This window comes from Aplysia californica, unplaced genomic scaffold, assembly GCF_000002075.1.
Source record: "Aplysia californica isolate F4 #8 unplaced genomic scaffold, AplCal3.0 scaffold01130, whole genome shotgun sequence".
NCBI lineage: Eukaryota > Metazoa > Mollusca > Gastropoda > Aplysiida > Aplysiidae > Aplysia > Aplysia californica.
The window spans coordinates 74,241-95,152 of NW_004798400.1; the positions used below are offsets into that span (position 1 = coordinate 74,241).

General features: G+C 39.9%; 2 protein-coding genes across 2 annotated transcripts in view; one reads left to right on the forward strand and one right to left on the reverse strand.

The window, feature by feature from the left end:
* The window catches only part of LOC101848255 (endoglucanase 4), a 16,779-nt gene extending 14,418 nt beyond the window's left edge, over positions 1-2,361 (forward strand). Inside the window, exons 14-17 of the mRNA XM_005111813.2 lie at positions 106-250; positions 581-749; positions 1,475-1,665; positions 1,882-2,361. Coding sequence (XP_005111870.1) covers positions 106-250; positions 581-749; positions 1,475-1,665; positions 1,882-1,973 — 597 coding nt within the window. The 3' untranslated portion in view covers positions 1,974-2,361. The remainder of the gene's footprint in view (positions 1-105; positions 251-580; positions 750-1,474; positions 1,666-1,881) is intronic.
* Positions 2,362-7,694: 5,333 nt separating this feature from the next.
* LOC101848858 lies at positions 7,695-14,262 on the reverse strand. The gene is made up of 6 exons (XM_013090065.2): positions 14,182-14,262; positions 12,137-12,314; positions 11,712-11,832; positions 10,036-10,128; positions 9,481-9,537; positions 7,695-7,975 (listed from the first exon to the last, which is right to left on the reverse strand). The coding sequence occupies exons 1-6, from the start codon at positions 14,184-14,186 to the stop codon at positions 7,695-7,697; spliced, it is 735 nt and encodes a 244-aa protein (XP_012945519.1). The 5' UTR covers positions 14,187-14,262.
* Between the last annotated feature and the right edge of the window lie 6,650 nt (positions 14,263-20,912).

The following is a 20,912-nucleotide window of genomic DNA, read 5'->3' on the forward strand; positions in this document are numbered from 1 at the left end:
CACACACACACACACACACACACACACACACACGAACACGAGTACTCGCACTTACAGTGAAAAAGGGTCGTGTAACCTCCTCATCTTACCTACTTTATTTCCCAGTTGCTACTGTACAAAGCTACAGGAGAAGCCAAGTATAAGCAGGCCATAGAGGGCACGTACAGATCATGGTTCCCTGGTGGCGACATCAAATACACACCCAAGGGCTTGGCTTTCAGACTGCAGTGGGCATCGCTTAGATACTCTTGTGAGTTGTAAAATAACGAAGTGGGGATATTTATTAATCTAAGGTTTAACGTATCTATCGTCACATTTCTCATTGCAAATATTCACCCCTCTTCTTTTGGAATCAGGATAAAGGTGGTAATGGTAGTGGTGGTAGTGATGGTGGTGGTAGTGGTGGTGAGAATGATGATGATGATGACGACGACGAATATGTTGATGATGATGATGATGATGATGATGATGATGATGATGATGATGATGATGATGATGATATGATGATAATATGATGATGATGATAACTATGATATGATAAACGTATTAGTCAAAGTGTAAATAATCCTCATAATTTCAGCCAACATGGCCATGGGTGCACTGATTGCGGCTAAACTGGGAGTGAACCCCGGACCATACCGCCACTGGGCCATGTGCCAAATCCACTACGCCCTGGGAGACACTGGCTTCAGCTACCTCATCGGGTTCGGGAACAAAGGCTATCCCCGCAGTCCACATCACAGATCCAGGTAGGTCCAGTCTCTTTCTTGGTGGATCAGACGACAGTTTTAAAATGTTTGAATTATCTTGAATATCTTGCACGATGTTTCACGAGTTCCAGATTGAGGAAATTTATTTAAGGTTAACTATAAAGGATTGTTCCCTTAAACTTTTGGCAAGTTCTCATTAGAGGTCTAGGGAACTTATAAATGTATTAATGACACCGTGCAACACGTTCTAAAGACTTCAAACCTTTAATCTGAAAACAAATATCAAACTGCTCCATGTTGTATTTTTTAAAAAGGTCCCAAATCACAACTCTTATAATTTTGGAAGTCTTCTGACTAGGTTAGACAAAGCATTTTTGGGGTGTTTTTCTCATTAATCATAGATACCTGGCTGCATGCTCTACAGCAGCTGTACCTTCATATATCAAACTTTCATTTTTTTCTTAACGTATTGGTGAGTAAAACCAATTTGTAGCTTGGAGCGTGTCTCTTTTATGATAAACGTTTTACCGAACTTGCAGCAACAAAACGAGGAAGGACATACGATTTATAAAAAGTTAATTAATCCCAATCTCATGTTATACCTCTCACCCCCCCCCCCCCAAAAAAAATTTAAAAAATCCACCCCACCCCATCCAACCCTGCCTATCGTCACCCTCCCCCCCCCCCATATTCACCACACATCCCCACCCCACCTTTCTCCTCCACACATTCCCCCTCTCCCCCCCCCCAACTCCCTCCTCTAGCTCATGCCCCAACCTGCCCGCCCCCTGTGGACCGTTCATCCAGTCCAGCAGTGAGCCCAACGTTCACATCCTGTACGGAGCTCTGGTCGGAGGTCCTGGAGATAGCGACAACTACTCAGACAAACGTTTGAACTACGTCAATAACGAGGTGGCCACAGACTACAACGCTGGGTTCACCACCGCTATTGCTGGTGAGTTGGTTTGACTGTTTGTGTTTGTGTTTGTGTGTGTGTATGTATGTGTGTGTGCTTGTGTGTGTATGCTTATGTGTGCGCGCGGGTGTGTGTGTGTGTGTGTAGGTATGCGCGAGTGTGTGTGTGCGTGTGTTTATGCGTGCTAGAGAGAGTCAAAATGAGTCACTGGTAGTATAAAAGCCAACTACGATTTTTTTTTCTTTCCCTCCTCAGCACTGAAATCCCTGTGGATACACAAACAGCATCCAGAGCAGACCGGCCACGCACAGTGTCCCTACAGTGCTGGTGGTCCCGCTGTGGGCTAAATGCTTTAGCCCAAATTACTGCACCCAGCCCAACTTTATGTTATTATATAAGGGAATCACTGAGAAAAACTCGTGATGTCACAGTGTTGTAGTTTTTTTTTAGAAATTGTAAAATCAAAATTTGCAGACTTACTCTATTTTAAAACCTTTTGTATATGAATATGTTGGGGGGTTTTTTTTGGCTCTTATACAGTCATATACAGCAATTTCATTTCACTTAATGAAGTACTTTGAACTATTAAAAACGGTAAAGTTTGCAACCAAAATGGACATCACGAGTTTTTCCTTAAACCTTTTGTGCGTTGGAGACTTTGGTCATTTTTTTTTCACATTGCGCTAAAATATTGTCCGGCTGAATTCCAAATAAAGCACAATTGAACACTTTCAACAAAGCGTTATACATGTTGTATTTGTTATGAAAATATTGCCTCCACCCCACCCCCCTTTCTTTGCCTATAAATCGAAAGAATGTAGAAATTTAGGAGACAGGAAATTTTGATTATGTCAGTTAGTACCAGCGTATTGATGAAGATACTTAGTAGATTAGCTTCTCCAGAGGGAAATCAAACTCAAATTTGTTTTGTTCAATGAAAACAATCTTATAATTTCCCCACAAATAACTATGGTCGGGTGGTTGGAGGGTGCCCTGGTGTGGTTTGCTCTCTCTTTCCTATCAAACACCTATCGTCCTTATCTCCCCTTCTTCATTTTTTTGTCTGTTTCTCTCTTGTAACACTTCTAATCTTTGGCGCTTACATGGCCTTATTGTGCTGCAAGTGCTGTAAAACTCTTACTAAAACAAATACATGAACACCCCCCCCCAAAAAAAAACACACCCCCAACAACAACAACAACAAAAACCACCACATCAAAACCCAAAAACTACTACTACCCCAACCCCCCCCCCAACCCCCCCCCCAAAAAAAAACCCAAAAAAACCCAAAACAAACAACAATCCCATTATGGCTATAATAAACTGTATTGATGAATGGCCTAAATTGACTGCCAAGATGGTACCTTCTTTGAGCATTTATTGAAGCTCCTGTTTCACCAGGGTTCTCTTCTCTTCATGACCATTCTCTGTTAACAACTCGGCAGCTATACTCTATAATTTTTATTGTCTGAAAGTCATTGCCCTTTCTACCACCCGTGTGTGTGTGTGTGTGTGTGTGTGTGTGTGTGTGTGTGTGTGTGTGTGTGTGTGTGTGTGTGTGTGTGTGTCTGTCGGGGGGGGGGAGGGGTAAACACATTCTTGCAAACACATTCTGAGGAAGAAGTGCAAAGGCTAATAATATTATAATCGAGAAGCCTCCCAGACTAGAATTGTTCAGATGAGTGGAACACAATACCGGAGAGATAAATTATCCTCCGTCTCCTATCTAATGACAAAGGGGTCTCGGGCTTACAGAACCCATGTATCAGTAGACTCAAACTCAAATTACACGAAGGCCGCTGGAGGTAGAGTCTGGGTGAGCCTGGGCCACATCGAATATTCAATAAAGGTTTGAAGTATTATAAGAAAAGATGACGGATCTAATCTTCTCAATCTTTATGATTTGCAGACCATAATATAATTATACAAAAACGGCTATATACCACCTGTTGCTATCACAAGCCCGAGCTATGGTAGCCCATATGATATGATGAAAAAAAAAATTAAAAAACAACAACAGGGCAACACCATGGCGAAAAGTTACTTGAGTGAAAAATACGTTGCGTTCACAAACTCTAAACTTAAGTTTCGTTAGGTAAGAGTTTTTCACAACTCGCAACATAAGGTCATAAGAGCGGGAGGGACACAAGTTGGTTGTTTTTACGTCAGTTCACAGCAAGGTTGGAGTTTAAAATTGGTGGTGAAAATTTGATAGTGAAAACTGTCATTTAATATTATTTGAAGTAGTATTATGAACATCTGTGAGTAAAGACTTATGGTCTTTATACATATAATCCAGATTTCAGTTGGGTCGAACGATAATGGCAACATTCTCCAAGATTAATATAAAAAGAGAAGAGAAAAAATTCCTTTGGGTCTCTCCAAAGTCCACACATTCTGTCAGGATGTTCCTGGGGGTAAAATCAGTGTCGCATCCGATATAAAAACGGCTTTTCATATCCCTGCAGGAGGTATTAATGCGACAGGGAGGTATGTCCAATACGCAGTCTGGGTGAAATAACTTCGCTTCTTCTGGAGGGAACAGAAGGTTTTTGTGGGCCCATGTTGGACATTACTTTGTGGAGTTAGTTGTTCAATTGTACGCCCCAGTATTCCTCCCGCAGACTAAAGGTGTAGCTTTTGACCTTATTTTTAAAGTCTGTCTGCGAGAGGATGTCCTCCTTTGATTCCAACATTAGGGACACGGATTGCTTTGCCAGAAGATCGACCTGCTCGTTTGCTTGAATGCCTACATGGCTTGAAAGCCACGCACACACTATCTTTTCCCTGTTCAGTCAAGGAGCGGATCCTTACACTCAATTTAAGTATTTTTGGGTTTAAAAGGTGAGACAGGAGAGTGAAGTTAGGCAAGACACCCCCCCCAAACCCCCCCCTAACAAACAAACAAACAAACAAAAAACAAACAAAAACCAAAACCAAAACAAGACAGAATGAGAAAGAACAATTTGGGAGAATTGTCTACGGAGTCCAATACCATGTCAATGCAGTGGGCTTCCGAAAAAAAAATTAATGGAAGCCTTGGGATGGAGCCCGCCATGTTGAGTGTTTTTTGTGTGGATAGGGCAGCAGCGCCTACAGGTAGCTGAGTCTGATTTAGAGCCATCTGTGAAGATTATCTCTCCATTGGGGTATTGTTTACTGAGTGTCTTTTGCAAGCGCTATTGACGGTTTTGGGTCTTTGTATGGTTTAGTGTGTGTGGTTTGAAGTCTTAAGTTTATTGTTGCTTTGATGAGTGATGAAGTGCCACGTTAGGAGGTCATGAAAAAGAAAAAAACCCACCTGTTTTTTAGGTCCTCATTGACTCTGGTGTCTTGTTCTTCTTGGAGTTTTGGAATATTTTTTGAAATTATTCTAGAAGCGTTTTGTGGAATTTATTACAGTAGAGGCTAAAAGTGGATTTCAAAATCTGAAAGTTTTCAAAGGCGAAACTGTCCTATTATGCTTTTTCTTTTTGAAGTTGAAACGTCGGGGATGGAGTCGATTTGGAGACTATTATTTTTTTAAAGAAGAATTGGGAAATGGTCTGTACGGACATCCAGCCCACACCACTCGCAATCTGGGACCAAGCCAGGGGTGCAGAAGGTAAGGTCAGGGATGGGGTGTTTCATGTTAGTCTGTTTCGGTAGGTGGGAGATTTGCCATTTAAATGACAGGTGCTGTTTTGGAGTAAAAGCCTTCGATTATTTCACCTTTATTATCGGCGGGTTAATCTACCAAAAGGGGAGACTGGGCATTGACATCTCCTGGCAAAATAAAGGTTTTCTGGAGTTGATGTTTTAATTCAGTCAGGTGGGAAATTTGGCGGGACCAAAATGGAGCAGATCGTGATTGGTCTGTGTTAGGCTACCTATATGACAATAGCCTGGAGGGTCGTCCTAAGGCGTATTTGTCTTTGGAGTATGTTCTTTCCGATAAATGATGGTTCCACCGAAAGCAATCTGGTTCTCTGTTAGAATATGATGAAGCGCTGTATATCATCTCAAGTCTATGGTTGAATTCGGGGCGAACCTTGTCTCTTGAATAGAGACCACACCTGGGCACAACGTGGCCAGTGAGTGTTGCAGTTCTGCAATGGCAGGTCGTAGTCCTCCGGCATTCCCTTGCAAGACTGCCATTACACTTGTGTAAGTTAACTTAAGCATGTAGTTTTTTTAAGGATAGCTGAGTTTTTTGTGCCACCTCGCCTTCTTTGCTACAATCTAAAAAAACCCATCCCATTTCAAGACACAACATTGTAAGCATAATGACGCAAAGTAATACTTACTACTCGGGTGAAAAAAGTAAAAAAAAGCTAGTGTAGTAAGTAAGACATCTATAGATGTTTCTGGTGAAATTTTTAAAAAAGAACAAAAGCTAACTGGAAATGTGAAAGTCGAATCTTTAATACCAAAATCCAACAATTCTGAATATAATGTTGCCACTTCATAAATTAGTGTTTAAAACAAATATGAGCTCTCTTGTCATAACCAAATCCCCCCCCCCCCATCTCCTGATAATGAACATCAGACGAAAAAAAGAAACAAATAAAGCAAAAAATGAAACAAAATAGAACAAAAAAAGAAAACAAGACAAAAACACACACCAAGGACGTGTCTGCTTTTATATCCTCATCGTTAGAAGAGGATGTGGCGAGTTTGTCTCACTCTCTCTGTCTTGCTTTTTTTTTTTGTTCGGACATCCAGCATGCCCCACCCTTCCCCGTATTTGAATGTACAAATGTATAAGTACAAGAGGACACATAATACATTATTGATATCCAACAGATTTGGCAGTGGATAGGTCTGCTAACTTTAATTGTACAATTTCTCAACATTTCAGCAATGTGACGTCTCGAGTTTTACTCATTGATTCCTTCACAAAACATTATGTCGAGATGGGAGCACAAATTTTGCCAAAGGGATTTAGCCCACAGGAGGACCACTGGCACTGTAGGGACACTGCGCGTGGCCGGTCTGTTCTGGATGCTGTTTGTGTATCCATAGGGATTTCAGTGCTGGGGAGGGAAAGAAAGAAAAATCGTTGCTGAAATTTATACTTTCAGTGACTCATTTTGATCGTTGATGCCTTTGGTTAAGGGAAGCAAAAGATTTAACATTTAAACAATTATGTGATTTTATAAATTTATAAATAGAAGATTGTCTTTTCCCATGAGGTTTTTGATGTAACTTTTAAAGTGCTGCATTATGATAGAAATGTCTTCACAACAATTCCAGGTCTTGTCAATCCCTCGCGCACACACACACACACACACACACACCTTTTGAAAATAACTCTTGATAGAAGCCCAAATTTTGACTCTGAGCAAATATTAAAGTGTCTTTTGGGTTGTTGGGTGACAAACTAAATCCATTTGAACCCGAAACTGTGAAGCATTCTGTTTGCTATCGGGAAACATCCTTAGAAATAATAGCCCTGACAATAATTCTAACTTGATGATGAAAAAACCTGTTAAAAACATACTAACAATAACAATCGGGCGCTGTACTTGTATCTTGATTTTTTTCCTTCCAGCCATGAAAATATAAAGGATTAGTTTGGTGACATTTTCACCGAGATAACAAGGGGGTGGGGAACAGACATAAGGGTAGAACTAAAAATGTGCTGGAAGATTTCTGTTGGTTTCTTCGATGCAAAAAGGACACTCCACACAAGCACTTCTCACTCATCCAAATAGTACTTCTAATTTGTAAAGCTTAATGTTCTTTTGATATTTGAAATCTATGGACGTTTTCTCACATTTTGTAACTAACAAATGCAGATAATAGTGATAAAAAGTAATGTAACTATAGTTTACCTTTCTTCTCATTGGTATCTCTTATATCAGTGCTAAATACAGAAAAATGGTTACCCTCAATATTATTAAAAACCTGACGTGCTAGCTCAAATACGACTGCGGATCTGAAATCAACAAATACTTTAAAACACACATTGTATCACAGGTGGCAGAAAAAAAAGTTGAAATTTGTTGACAAGTGTAAATTTTCGTTGCCACTCATATGGCAGAAAAAAAATTTTTCGCCCTGGAACTTCGGAGAAAAAAAACTTTTCAGTGGAAAAAAATCCTCATTTCATTTAAAGTTAACTGACGTCCAACTGGTTTTTTCCCCACAATCTCAACGAACGGCTTACAGTGTGATGCTAAACTCCCATGAGCAACAAAATCAGAACTTACATCCATTGCGTCAACTTCTTTGTTGAAGTTGATCTTGACCACCCAGCCGATGATGTCTTGAGTAACTTTAAAGTCGAACTGACCCTCAAATCTGGAGTCCCAGGACGTGCCCACTTGAAGCTGAGCTCTGATGCCATGACCAGTTGGGAGAGCCACTAGGGTATGACGCGATGCGAGAAAAAAACCCACATGAGATAAAGGCTATGAAGCCAAAGAGGTTATAATGCCTTATTACAAATCATGCTGAAGCCAAGAGACAAAACCCAAGCTTCGCACATCCACGAATCGAAGTGAAGCTTTCACACACTCAAAATGTGGCAAACTCTTCTCTGCCAGAATTAGTTTCATTAACCTCAGCAAAAGCCACAAGTCATCTTAATCCGTACTTCTTCTCTTCCGCTTAAGAAATAATATCTTGCGCCTATGCATTGGTCATCGTTAGACACTGACAGACAAACCATTCTTTCATTGTATCATTATTTAAAAGCATTACTGCGTTTATTATTTAACGGTATACTTGTGGGATTTTTTTCTTGGCGTCTGACTATTCTTAACGACAGGCGTCGATGGTCTTTTAAGGTTTATCTTTGCAGCACACAAAAAGCATTAGATCTATTCCAACACAAAGAGGGCCAATTCTATCAAGAATCTCCGACTGTCTGCTCCAAGGCTGTATCCCACTTAGCCTGGGATAGCCCCGGCATGCAGGGTCAAAGAAAAACGCTTCCTAAACTGTGTAAATTGTATTGTTGATGAGTGCAAAACATTAAAAACCAATCAGTTACTGGTCTCTTCTGTTTTCAGGTACATACTTTATTTCCTTTGTCCTCCTACATTCTTAGAAAAAGATCCCATTCTAAGATCCAAACTTTGAATGGAGGGTTGAAAATGGTTCAATAACAATCTATAAGTTGAACAAAAATTCGTCTAATACGTCAAAAAAGAGGGAGGATAACGTTTATGCCACACTGATTACGACGAGATATCCATGAGAAATTCTTTCCTTTGCCTTGTTACCTGTAACTCACAACAGAACTTTTTCTACTCGATCGGTTTTTTTGTGTGTGCTTTAGTTTAAGTAAGAGTTTTACTACACTTGCAAATACGAATAAAATGAAAACCAGAGGTGTTGACAGAGAGTATCATACAAAGAAAAGAAGGAGGAGAAATGAGAACGATAGATGCTTGATAGAAAAATATAAAGTAAACCCCATCAGTACATCTACTAACCACTCACGTAGAAAGAGTTAACTCTTTATGAACGCAGTGGGCACACAATATGTCCGATCAGCAACCGGCAAAACAGAGTGTTGCGATACCTTTTGAACTATCATACAGAAACCGTTCCTTATAATTACAAAGTTATATCTGATATTTTTCCGGTAATGAGCTAATAAGACCATGAGGTAAGAAACCAACTGTTCTATCTGCTCTATCAAATTCAAAAGAATTTCCATGATCAAATAGAACTTTGTAATGGTAAGGTAGCGAAACCAGAAGCACAAATCTGCTTATTTATAGCACGTATATTGTTGTCTGCCTTTTACAGTTTAACAAAAATCAGAATTGAAAAATCTGTACGAATAAGGAAATTTTGCTGGGTTTTTAAAAAGTGCGCGTAAAGAAAGAACTATATAGTTCTCCGTGAGTTGATCCTTACCTGTCGCCGGGGCAGAGGTTGGGGGCAGGGTGTGTCCAGGCCGGGCAGTTACTGGAGCTGTAGAAAGAAACACCAGGGGTCAACTACTGTATACACTCTGAGCAAGAAACGGCCTGTGTTGGGGCATTGAGAGAGGGGTTAAATGAGCGCAGTTTATAGGCAATCGAAAGAGAGTGTTTGACTTTGATGTGACTTGATGTTCTTTTCTATTGGGTTATCACCTCGCCGGATCGATACATACATTCGTAAGGTAAGCATTTGAGTGGGTTCGGAACAGAAATAATAAATGTCAGACGGAAGGAATGCACAAACAAACAAACACATACACACATACAAACATATACACGTACACACTTGCAAGCACACACACACAAACACACACACATACACACAGACACAGAAACACCCACACACCCACAAACAAAGCTTTCCAAATGCCCTGTAGGCTTATCGGCACGACACTCGCTCAGAAATGTTGTCGGCTGGTTGGATTTACATGCCCCTTTCTCTCTGTCTCTTTCAATCTCTCTTGCATTCACTCTCTGTAGCAAGCACCTCTAGTGGGTGACGCTGTCACACTGGGTCCGGATCCCCCTTGGGGCTGTTTGTCCATCTTGGCGGTGACCTTGGGGACCACGTCTCCGTGTGCTGATGAGAAAAAAAATGCCCAGGTCAGTTTTTACTTTTTAGTTTTACTTAGAATGTTATCGCATTATGAATGTAAGAGCGACTGTCAGCACCGAGTCTTGCCAGCGTCTTACAAAAAAAGAAAGAAAATACAATAGTTTGGCCACCTGTTACGAATATTCCCTGGCCAGCAAGCTTCGAGGGCCCATAACACTAAGTACTCAGGCTACAAAGGAAGAAGTAGACCACGCAAAAGATAGATTGAGGGAATCAAGGAAACCTTGAGAAATTGTAATAATTATCCGAATTAAAAGAGCTGTAGAGCTGGACTATCACAGAAAACTACATCCCCCCTCGATTCTTAACGACAACGGAGGATGAAAAAGTAAAAGGAAGGTTAAAGGTCACAACGCTTGCAACACATTGAGGTCATATAAGTTCCCAAGGTTAGAGGTGCACTAGAGAGGAGGGGGGGGGGGGATAAGGACAATAGATATTTGACAGGAAAGAAAGAGCAAATCACACCAGAGCACCCGCCAATCACCCACTAGGTCAATTTGTGTTCAGAAAAGACGAACAAAGCTTCACAATGACACAGTAATATAGATATAGCGTTGGAGCTATAATAGGCCCAATGATTTAGAAAATCACGAAAAAAGTTGTAAACAGACTTCAACACAAAAATTAATATTAAGATTTTCGCAAAGACACAGTATACATGACATGAGGAGCCCAAGGTAGAAATGTGCCTTGTTACAAAATAAAAGTCCTGAGTGTATCAATATAAAAATTCATAGAATCTTAGCTTCATTTATGTTTGACTGTTGTTTTGTTGTTATTATTATTGTTAGTTGAACGGGAAATCAAACAAAAATAATAAACCAATTGTCGAACAGAAATGAAGTTTTTAATCTACAACCTCTTAAGATGCATATCCCCCCGTTTTCTATTTGAGACTAACTACCCAGTTTCCCCAAGACATGTGCTAATAAATTTGTAATTAGAGCTCAATTTTTGGATTTAAAAAATGGAAAAAGTAAGAAAAAAAAAAAAAGAGTATAGATTGAGGAATGATACCAATACGCATATGATAGACCTAGGTGTGGGTCCGGTCATTGATCGTTTGACTTTTCAAAGTTTGATTATCACTTTTTCGTGAGAGGAGGGGGGGGGGTACAAGATGTTGAGGTCTACAAGGCCTTTAAGTCAACAAATCGGCTCCAAAATTAGCCGGTGAGTTGACTCACTCGTGAAGAGGTAAGATACCCCCATACGTCACAGAAGTATAGTTACGAGGGAGCGTTGTTTCTGTTTATTTGGGTCACTGTCATGTGTGGTTAACCGAGACTGGGAAGATTTCACTGTGTCATTTATCAACGCTGGAAAAGAGGGAGGGGGGGGGGCTGCCTTCTGTCTGGTGCCCCTAAGAATAACTTTGTCCTTCATCGTGCTCTGAAACACGCAAGTCACGTCCCAGTCTGGGTCTGTATTTACCTTAAATTTCTAGAGGCTATTGCAAAATTCTTATCCGAGTCTGAGAGAATTAAGATGTTCTTAGAAATGCTAGGAAGCCTTGTTCTCTGTCCAGGGCCTGACTTACTTACCATGTCCGGTGAACTGGACACATAATCTGTCTCCGTGGTGTTGGTCCTGGTTGAAACTTTTGCTGGTGAGGACATACTCTTTACCTCCGTTCAGTTTGCGGGAGACGTCAGCAACGTATGCCTGTACGAGACAAAAGAGGTAAGAGCAAAACGTTTCTTTTCACCAGCCTCAAGATCTCTCACTTCAGTGACACCCAAAAGAAAAAAAATGCCTGTGAGAACCAATAGATTAAAAAAAAAAGAATTTTGAAGTCTAAACTTCAAAAAATGAGTAAATGTCGTCTGACTAAAAGTTTACACTCTGGTGTTCTTTTGCTTCTGCCAACAATCAAGTGCGCGAGCAGGCTAGTCAGCCGAGCATTTTGTTTACTTAAATATTCATACACATAATACAGAAATACAGACGACGGACAATCATGACGTACATCAAGGCTTTGGATTTCCCTGTCAAACATCAAGTGGATGGCCCATGTGTGGACCGTGACGTTGACGATAAAACAGGCCTCTCCCTGGAACCCACCGTTCCAGTGGTTCTTGATCGGCACATTGATGTTAGCCAAAGCCGTAGCCGCCAACGCCAGGACGGCTAACGCCACGAAACACCTAATAATAGACGAGATACAAGAGGTTCATAGAAGGCGTTCTCATTATACACAGAGTGTTTAGAAGGTACAGAGAGTGCATTCAGACGGCTCAAAGGGGGCTTTCAGATGACATTGGTTTAACGATGGCCTAGTGGTTAGGCTCTCAGACTCGCACTCGTGAGGTTGAGTGTTCGAATCCCGCGAAGAGCCCGATGTTGTGTCCTTGGGAAAGACACTTAACACGCATTTTTGGCACTTCATCTAGTTGGCAATGTGTACTCAACTTAAGACAGTGAAAGATCTTGTCAGTGTCTTAGTGTTTGAGCGTTTAATCAGCAGCTTGCACTGTATGCTTCCCAGGAAGCTGAGAATGTTCCTAAGTGTTCTAAGGTCTGCAGGGGTGATAATAGTGTAAATCGCATAGAGCGGGGATTGGAGCTATACAAATGCCATTTGTTATTTATTATTATTACACAGAGGGTATTCAAGTGGTACACAAGACCTGGTAATGGCAAGAATGGTAATGACATTGGTTTAACGCTTCTATCAACACCATGCAGTTCTTTAAGGAGAATGAGGACCTCCGAGTTAAACAACCATCTTAAAAAGACCGAGCCAAATAGGAAATTCCTATATAAAGTGCCTTGCTCAAGAACACCACGTCGGACAGACTGAGGCTCGAACCTCCGAACATGCAATCTCATGACGACGGGTCCGGTAGCCAAACCTCCAGGCTACTGACGCCCCCACACAATTCCTGGCACACATAGATCTAATAATATGGCACAGATATGACGAGGGGAGAAAATATCCTAATATTTAGTCATATGGTTATATTAGAGAAATTTACAGTATTACTACTTCTTCTTTCTTTCTTCTTCTCGATGGCATCACACTTGAAGTTCGGTATCAGTCACAAATTGGGCCGTCCTGCTCAGTTCATCTGTCGGCCCGTATAGCTTCTCTTGTAGCGTCAGTGGGGTTGGCCACGTTTCCTGTCTCAGAGCCCTGTGTGTCCTGCAGTGCTGAAGGATGTGTTCCACAGTTTGGTCCGCCTCTCCACACTGGCAATTTGGTGATTGTACTAGTTTAAAACATCTGTACATATGTTGTCTCAGTCTTGTGTGTTGTGTTCTTAGTCGGAAGATAATCACTTGTTCTTGGCTGGACAGCTCATGGTAGCTATCTGGTGTCTGTGGTGCTTTAAATAGTGAATTTATAATAGGATTTTTTTCTGTGTAGTTGACGCTGTTGTCAGGCTGCTCTATCTGTGCTCCTAGTTTGGCCATCTGTCTGCCTGTTCATTTCCTAAGAAACCACAGTGCCATGGAATCCATTTCAGCATGATCCTCAGACATGACAGTATTACTATATTATTATCACTGTAAACTCTCTGGTTATACTATTCTTACTTGGGGTAAAGTATCACACGCTAGACATAATTACGACGTTAGTTTTTGTTTCGGGTCGTTTGAAATGAAGCTGTTTAGAAGAATGAGATTGCTTGTAGTAACAATAAAATAGGAGTGTAATTAACTAACTCCGAGACAATTACGTTTTACACACAGTAAAATACATTACTTTTAGACATAATTGTTACCCATTAGTCTCAAATGCAATAAAGGTTTAAGAATCAGCTTCCGGTTACTCCTCAGGTCTGGCAGGGAAAGAAGAAGAAGAAGAAGAAGAAGAAGAAGAAGAAGAAGAAGAAGAAGAAGAAGAAGAAGAAGAAGAAGAAGAAGAAGAAAAAGAAGAAGTCTCAATTATTTTTCAACATCTGATTTAAACAATCCTTATTCTGTTGACACGTTTTTGACAACCTGAAACTTGATTATCTGTTATAGCAGCATAGAAAATGAAAATATTCTAAAGTTTACAACGCTTACCTCATTTTGTGGTGAATACTTCTGTCTTTCACCGGAATGCTGTAGGCTTCAAAACCTCATCTATTTATTTGAGATAAATGGGAAACATGCGTTTTTTGACGACATTCAAGCATGAGGTCAAGGAGAAATCCAAAAGATAAGGATACAAAAGTAGACGACAGTTTTTGTCAGAATGCAGTAGAATATCATTAAAAATGTGACATTCCTGAAGAGTAACGTCAAAACAACGAGATAAGAAAGTTAAAGAAACTGATTTTTGTCCTTTTTCAGATAAAGAGAGGTATGCTGACCCATAATATGTGACATTTAATTAAGAATAGACAGCAAAAACATGAGAGATGACCGACAAAAACAAACAGACAAACAAAGAAAAACAACAAACAAACAAACAAACAAACAAAAAACCCCACACATATATTTTAAGACAAATCGCAGGAACGTCCTTGGTGGTGGTTGTGGTGGTGATGTTGTTGCTGTTGTTGTTTGTTGTTGTGGTTGTTGTTTTTGTTGCTATTGTTCTTTGTTGTTGTTGTTGTTGTTTGTTTGTTTGTTTTTGTTTTCTTATGACAGAGGCTGGGGTTGGTTGTGACAAAAGAACTTAGGTGTTCAAATACCATATTTCCAGGTGGCAACATTATATTAAAGCATGATTGATATAATCTTCTCAATCTGTACAGACCCCTTCACAGCTAGACATGAGACTGGCATGTCTCTTTGCTATGTTATAGAACACCCTTGGCAGAGAAAGGGTTAACTGCAGTCCATAACAATACAAGAACAGTTATTTACCACCAGTTGTTGTCACAAGCTTGAGCTATGGTAGCCCAATAGTGATGAAAAAATCCAAAAATCCCTGACAACACCTTGGCAAAGAGTTCCGTGTAGGAAAAGTGTGTGGGCTTCTGTAACTCTGAACTTTGATGTTAAGAAGAGGCCGTAAAATACCGTCCTAAGATCTCAATTCACCTACAGGAGATGAGCTTGTCACCCTTGCCTTAATAATAATAATAATAATAATAATAATAATAATAATAATAATAATAATAATAATAATAATAATAATAACGATAATAATAATAATGACAATAATTATTATAATAATAATAACAATAATAATAATAATAATAAGGACAATAATAATAATAATAATAATAATAATAATAATAATAATAATAATAATAATAATAATAATAATAATAATAATAATAATAATAATAATAATAATAACAACAGCATTTTTGCATAACGCATATTCCCGCTCAACAGCAAGCTCTACGAACTTTACTATTACTAGACACAGACCTGTTCTACAAACGGTGATATAATAATAGGAAAGCCCACGATAAAATATTTGTACCGGTACCTGATTCATTGCTGTAGGATCTCTGTGTAGACAACATTGCTGGTATATGCGCCATCTGGAACTCCGTCCTGGGCAGCAGGTCTCTTTCCATGTATCCTAATAGAGTCCCTGCTTAACCCAACGTGACTCATTGCGACATATAATTGTCCACGTGAAAAAAATCGTTTTGTAAAGAAACCCCTATCCTTTTCAAAGTCTGTCCCTGAGCTCTGTTGGCTGTCATTACAAAAGCAGGTCTAACCGGAAATTGTTACCGTCGCATATGGAAAGGAAATATGTTGTCTGTGATGTCATCTGGCAGTTTTATCGCAACTCCCCGATTTGCTTGCATACGTTGTGTTTGCCTTGGGCACCTGTGTTAAAAGGATATCTGACCCCACAAACGGGCTTAGCTCCATTATAACCTCTGTTTGTAGACAACCAATGATTTATTCAACCAAACCACCAAGGCTTCCAAAACATCCCCATCGAACTGAACAACAGCTGTGAGAAATTTGACATGATAATTAACGCATCAAAAACAAAATTTATGAAAGCTAGCCGAAATTATAGTCCCTTGAACATTCATGTGAATCACAAACAGCTAAAACAGGTCTCAGGAAGTTCAAATGTATCTTGACAGCTTCTTTAAACATTTTTTTTTTTTTAAACTGAAAATGGGTCCATTGATGGAGAAATAGAAATACCAACTCAAAAAGCCATTAGCGTCACCTGTCAGCTCGCACCTCTTCTATCTCATCCAAACATCTCAATGGAGACAAAGAGACAGCCTATCGCTGTAATGTATATACCCACATTAGAGGGGCATACCAAAAGTTTTTTACTTGACCATGAAGGAATAAAGGTAGAAAGCTGACTTTGGTACTAACCTGTCTCTGTGTAGTCGCCTCTCACAGTTATACAGTTTTGCCATCGGTCTATGATCTTGAAATGACCTTCAGAATAGAAAACCCTCTCTTTGTCAGAAAGCCAACCCTCAACTGCTTCTTTGACCTCATCATCACTTTCAAAATGCCTTCCTTTTAAATACTTCTTTTCAGTTTGGGAAATTTAAAAAAGTCGAATGGGGCTAAATCTGGAGAATACTAGGGTTGATGTAGCGAAATTTCATAGCCACTATCTCGCCCAGTTTCTACAATTTTTCTTGAAATGTGTGCTGGCGCGTTGTCGTGAAGCAGAAAATGCCTTTGCGGATCTTTCCTCAGCGTTTTTCTTTTACAGCCTTTGTTATAATCTGTCATAATCATTCCTTCTTGGACTCCCAAAAACTGAAAGCATCACTTTTTCGCTTGATGGCTGAACCTTTGCCTTCTTTGGTGTTGGAGATGAGGGCGATGTCCACTGCATTGATGCAGATTTTGACTCAGAATTATAGTGGTGGACCCATGTCTCATCCATGGTTACAAGTCTTTCAAAAATTCATCCTTTTCATGCAGACCAAGCAATTCTTGACATCAATCCACCTTTGGACTTTTTGAGGAGTCAACAAACGAGGCACCCATCTCGCAGAAACCTTGATCATATTCAAACGTTCATTTAAGATTAGTTCAACTGATCTAATGCTAAGCCTAGTTTCTTTGCTCAAACATTCGACTGTCACCTGCCTATCAGACAACACACGTTTCGTGATTTTCAACACATTCTCTTTTGTTGTTGCTGTCTCTGGGCGACCACCACGGTGGTCATCTTCAATGTCCATGAATCTGCATTTGAATTTTTCACACCAAAATTTTATCATATCATAGAAGGGGCAATCAGTTCCATCCATATACGCATGCATCTCCGTAAAATATGTTGTAGTTGCTTGCCTTGTGAGAACAAAAACTTCTTCACTGCCCTGTGCTCAATGTTTTCCCTTTTCATGTTGAAACTGGAGAACATCATTCACTTACAGTGCGCTGGCGTTAAAACCAATAATAGGAAATTCCCCAAAATTTACACGCATTCTAAGAAAATAATTGTTGGCTTTCACCCCAAATGTCAGCTTTCTACCTTTATTCCTGCATGGTCAAGTACAAAAAAAACTTTTGGTATGCCCCTCGTGTGCTACCAGTGCCAGACCTGGACTTGAAGCAAAACCCATGGAAGCAAAACCACTGCTTGCGAGAAGAAATGTCTCCACAAAAACATAAACACAACAAGACAAGACAGGCAGAGAAATAAAGGTGTAACTGTTAGCATGGAGTTATGTAATCATTTCGATACATATTACGAAAGTCATTTCGGTAGCCAGCTAGTAGGGCCAATAACACAAAGTAGGCCTATTCAGGCTACAACGGAGGGCGTAGGCCACGCAAACGTCGGATTGAGGGAGTCAAGGGAGCCCTGAAAAAAGTACATCTTAATTTAAAAAGCTGCAGAGTTATTTCCTTGAGCACAAAATCTGACAAAAGAAGACACCAAAAAAGAAAAAAAAAGACAATCACTGTGACTGCTGGTCACGCGTATTGTTGGGAGAAAAATCAAACTAGCTTATAAAATAGGATTCAAATAAATTAACGTGTCTTTAGGCTTATTTTAAAAGCGGTCAACTATGCAGTGGGAGAGAATTCCATACTGAGGGTGTAGAAAAGTTTGAACTGGGAATGTTAGTCAGGATCGAAGTACATTGCTCGTTCTTCTGAAAAATATCCCCATCTTGTCTCGGGGTCCTATTGTGTCATCAAGACCCATACGTTCAAAGCAACTCCCAGTTCGAAAGGAATAGAGCGAAGCAAGACCGGGTACAACAAAACAGGCAGCAACAAAGTGTATTTTGTCTCCCTTGAAATGGACAGTCGACAGTTCAAAACATAATGTTAAACAAGATAATCAGGAAGGCTGATTTTGCGGGAGATCAAAAATAAAGGGAGGGCAAAAGAAAGAAAGATAGATAGATAGATAGATAGATAGATAGATAGATAGATAGATAGATAGATAGATAGATAGATAGATAGAGAGATAGAGAGGGAGAGATGGAGAGAGAGAGAGAGAGAGAGAGAGAGAGAGAGAGAGAGAGAGAGAGAGAGAGAGAGAGAGAGAGAGAGAGAGAGAGAGAGAAAGACAGGGGATCGAAAAGAGATGGGAAGTGGGGCAAAGAAAAAGAGAGAAAGGGGTGCAGGTGATCGATAGTGTCTTTACCAGACGTTCTCTCTGAAACACTACCTTACTCTTTCCCACTTTGTTCCAACCATTTTTTGGGTTATCTCTCTCTCTCTCTCGCTCTCTCTCTCTCTCTCTCTCTCTCTCCCTCTCTCTCTTTCTCTCTGTCTGTCTGTCTGTCTGTCTGTCTGTCTGTCTGTCTGTCTGTCTGTCTGTCTGTCTGTCTGTCTGTCTGTCTGTCTGTCTGTCTGTCTCTCTCCCTCTCTCTTTGTCTCAGCCACACACACATACACACATAAGCACATGCTAACAAACAAACACATTAACACAGACAGACACACTCACACACGCACGCGCACACACACACACACACACACACACACACACACACACACACACACACACACACACACACAAACACACACACGCCTCTCGTAAGAACAAAGAAAGCAGAACAAAACCGATTTACTAAAACATGTAATCTCTTTTTTAGGAATGCCTAAATTCCTTAGTGCCATCTCACCTTCTTTGCAACATCTTACACAAATGTCATACCAAGAGACAAAAAATGTAAGCCAAATGGACAAAATGACCTAAAGTAATTCTTAAAGCAATCTCCTTCTCGCCCTTCCTCGACCTCTGCGTATTTCATTGCATGGCAAAAAAAAAGCCATAAGAAACAAGACGACCTTGGTTTTAAATTTTCTAATGCTTGACCTGGCACGATATAATATGGTTGCAGGCTACACACAGTGCTGATTTCATCCAAGCTGTTCTGAAAAACAGATTTATGATAAGATTCCCTTAGTTCATGAAGCATTTATAAAAACAGAAATACACAAACTGAAATCTCAGTTTACAGACACAGAATTGACGCACTTGTATACACAATGACCTGCACGTTGCATTGAGTAGCCGAGACTATCTCATTCTGCCCTGAGTAAATTTGTTAGCTTTTCTTTCTTTTTAATTTCATAAGCATCTTTTGCTGATTGCAACATCATGGTTGTTATTAAACAGGAAAGTAAAAAATTAAAAGACAAAAGCACACCAGCTCCATATGACCAGACAAAGTGAGAATCCCACAAAAGTTATAACACTGCTCAGGACACTCTGCTGAATTCCTGTCTCTTGATCAACAAACATCGAGCCATAACGTCTAAGGCCTTCTTGATCTCTAGTTCTCCCCCTTGCCGTCTCGCACGCTTCAATGATCACGTGACGTACACAGTTGTCCACAACGATTAGTTCTTCGTTGGTCAAAAGAGCCTCCAGAAAATGCTGGGCAGTTACTTCTTTCCCTGACCTACAATTGTCCCCTGAATTAGCGTCACTTTCAATGACAGCTTGCAGAATATGTTGAATGACACAGGATAGCACCTTGGACGTGAAAACACTTGCGCCAGAATGTATCTCCTGTGAAAGTCTCTTGTTTGAGAAAGATTCACTGATTGGGTTCAGGTATTTACTATCACCGCGGTGTGTCCTTGCCCTAGGTTGTCTTTGATGTGATGTTAGTTTTCTCAGCAGCTGTTTGAAACTGGAACTATCTTGTTTTGGTTCCATGTTAAGAACCTGGGGCGACTTTAAAAAATCTGAAAAGATACAGTAAAAATTATGGTCCCCCAAATATTGACAAGACATCGCACTGCATTGTTTTCAGTTTCAAAAATACGGCAGTGTACGTGTCCTTGACACATTGTCGTTACCAATCAATGCAGTACATGTACACATGTATAAATTATTTTAAGATGGATGGCAATTATTTCTTTTTTTCCTATTTTTGCTGGAATCAACAATTGCATGATCTGTTTCACTCGACTTGAGCTAGAACGAGTAGACCCATTTGAGACGGTCTATGAAGAACAAGTAACTAAAATAGTAGTATACTATTAATTTACAGGGACCCAAGTCTACATTAAAATAACATTGAAAAGATCGAAGTAGCTGGTCACACCGCTGTAATTTTGCTAAAGGATTTTTTCCGATTTGTTCTTGTTCTTGTTCCTGAAAACTAAAGCGTCACTCTTTTGATTTCTTGTGATTTAATTTGAGCTGATTTATATGCTTTTGTGTTAAGTTTCTTAAATTGATGTCTAATATAACATTTCGATACCTCTTTAAAGGTCCTGTCAGGCGATCCGCTGCTGAGAGATCTCTAAAATCCATACTTCTTGATCAATTATCCAACAACATTGATATGTAATATATTAGTCAGACATCAAGAATCGTGTTCCGGTAATCAATTAAGATATATGAGACAAAAGGCAACTATGTTAGCCAAGCA

Bases quoted from the DNA above. Each gene is read 5' to 3' on its own strand.
- LOC101848858 (XM_013090065.2), bottom strand. The intron at 10,129-11,711 runs GTAAGTAAGTCA...TTTTCTCATCAG, and splicing joins TGTCCAGTTCACCGGACATG to CACACGGAGACGTGGTCCCC. The intron at 7,976-9,480 runs GTAAGGATCAAC...GTCATACCCTAG, and splicing joins AACCTCTGCCCCGGCGACAG to TGGCTCTCCCAACTGGTCAT.